We start from the raw sequence: 5,959 nt of genomic DNA on the forward strand, positions 1-5,959 counted from the left end.
CTCACAAGACGATTAAATGTTGCTGGTGCAATTGACAGAGCAAAGAAGAAATTTGTACCATCCTTACACAGCATCAATCTAAACGACTCAGGTGTAGATTGACTACAAGTGCTACCAAGTGCAGCGGGGCTGCCGTAGGTTAGCGCTTACAGGAAGCGTAAGTTAGGTCACCGACCTTACGTTCTTCACAAGAACCAGTACGAGTGTAGCGGATCGCAATTCGCTACCTCCAAAAGTAGTTAGAACCTCGACTCAAGGCTATACAACTCTTCTGTTTAAAATGTAAGCTGTATTTATTTGTTTTATCTGCGGCAATGCCGCCTAATTTCAAAATGTATAGATTTCCCTAAATTTATAGAAAAATCTAAATACATGCATAACTACTGGCTACCCAGCCACGTACTGTATTCTTATTTGGGTGCAGTAACACCATGCCCATCTCGTGTGACACGCATCCCTGTTACCAGGGTAGGTGTAACCCCGTTAAAAAAATCAGCATGATCTATGGATCGAATGGAGTTTAAAGAACTCGTGTGCTACGCGCACGGCTCCTGGTGTAATATACTCACCACTGCTAGGAGGCAAAAACGCAATTAGTGTGAGCACTGGACCGAGACGGTCAACGTGCTTGAGATTCGGGCACCCGTGCTGGTGAAACCGAATATTAGCGAACAGGAGTCACGATCATGTCTCGCGGGCTAATACGTGGAGTGGCACGTAACCCAATGAGCACTGCTCAAGTATCAAAGCAGTTGCTGCATGCCAAGCGTAGTTTGGTCGGCCAAGCAGTGAGGCGTTAACGACGAGGCCTTAGTATTGTACGTAAAGTGGCGCGTAACCCATTCAGCACTGCTCAAGTATCAAAGTATTTGCTGCATGGCAAGATTAGCATGGTCAGGTGAAGTCCGAGGCATCGAGGGCGAGGTCCTAATGATGCACGTGGGGTGGCACATAATCCACTCAGTACTGCTCACGTTTCGAAGCAGTCGCTGCATGCCACGAGTGGCATGGTAGACGAAGTCCGAGGCTTCTTGGGCAATGCCCTTTAGTTGCGCGTAGAGCGGCACGTTATCCACTGGACGAAGACTAGCAGCTTTTCGTCGAATGTTGTTAATGGCCCAGGGCTCTGGTGAAGTACACTGGACGACGCTGTTCACACTGGTTCCTTTGGGACCTACAACCTCTGAGGAGAGTATGGTCGTGATTGCAGGCACTCCAGTGGGATCAAGCCAAAGTACCTATGTTAGCCGTTGCTCTCATCTTAACGTAGGCAAGGTACGTGTATCTTAGCCTTTCCAGTCAAGATATTCATTGGACGCATGCGACGCTGAATGACATGAGTAATTAGAACACGGAAAGCACAGGACAACCATGGAAATACTGCTCTATTAAACAACGCCGCAACCATGCTTGGAAGAAAGGTGTGAGCCTCAAGCTTCACTTCATCCGCGAGATAATACAATAAAGAATCTTTAAGCTCGACTACATCAAATGAAACGTCAGCTTACATATATGCTGACGCACTCGGACCAAGATGCTCACGTAAATATGCAAGGAAGCTGATATTTATCCCAGCCAGTGCCGAATAGCATGAAGCATTAACGGCGGGTAGGAGTGTTTTTATGACGTCTCCCGATAACTTCAAAGGACTATGTTGCAGCTATGACTATTTCGCCGGCACTCAATTACATGTGTTTGTACCTCAATTAGCTTTGTGGTATGGTTTAACAGCTTCATTTTCTCTTTTCAGCGGGACGTTTCCTCAATGAACAAAGTCTAGCTACAGAGTGGGTAGGGTTTACTCAGGGGGCTTTAAGCATAAGCTCGAAACCCTTCGTCGTATGTTATGATTTACAACCTAAATCGTACTACGACAGAGAAAGTGGGATAGATTTTGTTAAGACATCATCCGCTAGACCATAAAATTTATATCCGCGCATGTTATTTGCAAAAATATCTATCGCTAAAATTCAGCAACTTTGGCAAAGAAAAACTTCTTGTTGATTGCAATGTTATGAGACGATTTAATTGACATGCTTAGCCATTTTTTAAACAAGTGTTGGTGAAATGTTGCGGATTGCAATCATAACGACAAACATTTTATGTCATCAATATCAGTATATTGCTTTAATAACGACGATAGCCCGCACTTGAAGAGGTCAGCAAGAACTAGCTTGTCGTGGTTGTCCTCCACACATAATTTGGCTGGCAAAAAGAACTTCAAAAGTATACCTGTACACAGTGGTACACCCGGCTGTCTTCATGTATAAAAGTTGTGGAATGTCTACTGGTAAAGTAGGCCTGTAATATTATGTTTACATTAGCACGTGCAGTCTTCTGGCAAAACTCATGCAAGCCCTCGCTTATAATATTTGAGCTTATTGCGCACAAACGAGCTATCTCCTTAAATCTGTTCACACTGAAAGACCGGTCTTATCACAGGAAAGTCTTACTTCAATTTTTGGTCTCGATCTATGCGTTTGGCTCAACGCTGTGCCGTACAGGTAATTTCCATTTCGAATGGCGTTGACACAACCCTGCCGTAAGTGTCGAGGTCAATTCACCCGATGCTTTGTTAGACATAACACAGACGACGTACCATTCATAACATTATTTGCGATTTTAACTCCGACATGTCGTGAACTATTAGGAGAGACATCGATTTCTTTTTTTTGTTTGTATGGCAGGTGTGAAGTCTCCTCGTTAGCCCACCTCCACACCACGCATTAACTAGGCTGTTATTGTGCTCGCTCTATTTTAATCACATCTTGTATCTTACTTGCAACTGGTTACTCGAAGACTTAGTTTTTTTTAATCGCACATGTACTCCTGGCAAGTCAATGCAGTCTTTTTTTTCAAACGCTATGCCTTCACGATCGAAGGCAGACTTACTATTAGCGGTATAGAAAAAAATGTACTCCAATTTTGATAGAGTAATTCTTAAGTGATTGATTTTCGTAGATCGTACAGGAAAAGGCGAAGCATTGTTTATGCATGCAACAAATTGTTGAGTGCGATCGACACCTTATCGAGCGATTAATATGGTCCATTCTTACAGCGTAAATGATCTGTTTTGAACACTAAAAATAGAACTTTAACCGATTAAAGAAGTTAGCGTTTCAAAAAACGGTCATTCTAGAAACTCGTCAAAGTAGATGATCAAATTATGAACAGCTTTAATGTTTGCCTCTTGCACATGTTATTTAGGAATGATAGGTAGACAATGGAAATGTAAAGTGAGTTTATTGATTCTTTCTTTCGGTACAGCCAATTTACTATCCACTCGTTCCTATTGTATTCAATGCCAGGAGAGCTACGATCGTGCTTGGAATGTTCATACTCACACCAACCGTGGGCTATCCCGTCCCTAGGCCTTTGTCAAGATGCGACTGTGCACACCTAAGCAAAGAATTCAACAGAATTTTAGACAAAGGTCAAAATTTAAGCCATTACCAAGACTACCACTGTATTCTTCAGATTGTTGCTGTGAACGAAGAGGTTGTACAAAAGCATCATAATGCATGTGTAAGTGCCTGTGATTGGGAAAGTAATGAAAAAGAAGACTAATAATGCTAACAGATACTAGCTGACCGTGAATCAAATGGCTTCAAAAATCTGACTGAGCCGTACGAAACCTCTTGTTGTGATATCAAAGCGCCTTGATTCTTACATTCACACTACCAGTCGTTTTCATCATCAAGAAGCTCTCTGATCCATGATACAAGTGCTATACTTATGTTCAGCTAAGCTGCCGTGGCAGCTTAGCTTTCTCAAAATCGGCACGAAATTCAGCGGAGTTTATGGACTAGTCATGGACTGCCTTTTTAATCGTAAATCTAAAATCGTTAATAATGGTTGTTTAGTCTACAATATAGAAAGATAAGAATGTTACACTAAGCTTGCTTTTTTGCGAGAAGAGTGAAATGAGTTGCTATTACTGCTTCTAGGGATAACGGACACCGGACATAATCATACCTGGAATCTTTTTTTTTTGGATAAAGAGAGGTTTCTTGCTAAGTCAGAATATAGAATCAGCATAGTCACCTCCTTCTGGTCAAAATCGCGGGGAAACACCCAGGCTAGCTACATCGTCGCGCGCGTCATCTATTCTGAGATTTTTACTTAATCGAACGGTAGCGCTTATGATCATGTCCATAGGACCAGCATTCAAATTTGGAGTTCCTTGTTGGGTCTCTTCGTAAGGAGTGCGGACGAAAGTGCATGCAAGCAAAACGACGACCGCGGCGTTGACGGGGGAAAATCGGACGAATTTCGTCGTACAGGGAATGCGTGACAGACGAAATTAAAGAATGAAGATGTTATTGAAGTTAGAATTTCGGACGCACGGTATGATCTACTGTACTTTCAATACCCAAACGCAATCAAACTGAACGTATCACCAATATATTGCGTGATGGAGAGGAATAATGTTTAGCATTTGAGAAATTATCATAATCTACAATCAACAAAAAATCAATAATCTTTAGAAAATTTTCTGGCTATTGTCTTCAATTTGCCTTGACATTCTTACAGAAGTACAAGAATGCCCACTGTGCATTCATCGCCTCTGTCCTCAAATTGAAGCGCGCTGAAAATGGGTTGTGGTGTATTTACATCGGTAGACAGCTTCTGGTGCTGAAGCATATCAACACGTATAAAGACTGTTAGAGGCCAATCTATTAGACTGACCATTGTACATTAAGAGGGTAAATGTGCGGGTTACAAAATTCTCACATCACAAAGATCCGTCTAAAATGGATCGTGTTGGGCAAAAAAAGAGTAAGAAATGAAAACGGCTATCAATCTTATTTGTTTCAAATCATTCTCTTGCGAGAAGATGTAATTACGGCATGAGATTGAGAGGCTAAGCTACGTGCTCTGAAAATTGAACGACCAATCATTCAAATCGAGGCTTTACATGATAGGCTGCACGAGCATCTTTATAATAAGGTATACATCGCAACATTTTTCCACTCACTCCAAGTCAATAGACTTGTGTCCATAGCCCAACTGTAAAATATGAGATAGGAGAGACTTATTGGTCATGCAAATAATATGCGGAGTAACATGCATGGTAATGTGCATAGTACTTAGATATTCGCAGGTCCCATCTAATCACAAGTGCATAATGTAGTGATTGCGGGAGTTGGATTGCTGACGTAGCAACTACTTATCTTGATTTTTTGTTACCAGACCGTACTTCTTATCTTTATCCCAGATTTTCGCTAGTGAAGACAAGGAAAGCGCTCGTGTTGGTTACAAGTTCGCCTAGCAATTCCTGTGTAGAACCCATTAAGAAGGATTCCATATCGTAAATCAAAATATCTACCATTGGTGTTGGAAGGTTGGTTGTCTTTACTGTTTATGAGGCTGACAGCGTTAACGAAAAAGACATTCAATCAAGCCGTCTGTCCATCAATTAGCCGTTTCTTCCATTCGTCATCCGACTAGTCGTCTGTGCGACTGTTTTAAGATCTGATCTGACCCTTAAGTTGATAAACCGTGTAGACAGAGAGAAGTATATCGAAACGAATTTCAAATACGAATGCCGGTAAAGTTACTCCTGCTATCTCAACCGTGACCCCATACAAGAAGACAAACCATGTCAAGAAATGATCGAAATGTTGTCGAATCTGTCAAATATGACAACAACACAGCAAGAGGACAGTGACTCAAGACTAAACTGCCGGAGAAGTCTGACATTATCGTTGAACAAACACCCAAAATCCGAATTTTAGGTGAGCGATCAGATCGACTTTTTGTCATATTCTAAACTTCGAGAAGGCAAAAGACGTCCCGAGAAGTATGAGGGAAACTATTTCGTAAGTACTGAACGAACTTTGAAAAAACTCCAAGTAACTTACTTGTGCTGACTGCATTTTTGTATCAGATAAAGAAGGAAACAAGTTTTAACACAGCCAACAACAACAAAAATCATCAATTTACCTCAACATGATAT

General features: G+C 41.6%; 1 protein-coding gene across 1 annotated transcript; it reads right to left on the reverse strand.

Annotated features, from left to right (window-relative positions):
• Positions 1 to 5,571: 5,571 nt before the first annotated feature.
• On the reverse strand, positions 5,572 to 5,879 carry PHALS_05389 (uncharacterized protein; the record flags this gene model as incomplete). Its single annotated transcript, XM_024722954.1, has 2 exons — positions 5,572 to 5,769; positions 5,865 to 5,879. The coding sequence occupies 2 exons, from the start codon at positions 5,877 to 5,879 to the stop codon at positions 5,572 to 5,574; spliced, it is 213 nt and encodes a 70-aa protein (XP_024573979.1).
• Positions 5,880 to 5,959: the final 80 nt, after the last annotated feature.

The sequence above is a fragment of the Plasmopara halstedii genome, assembly GCF_900000015.1.
Source record: "Plasmopara halstedii genome assembly, contig: Scaffold_289, whole genome shotgun sequence".
In the NCBI taxonomy this organism is placed as follows: Eukaryota; Oomycota; class Peronosporomycetes; order Peronosporales; family Peronosporaceae; genus Plasmopara; species Plasmopara halstedii.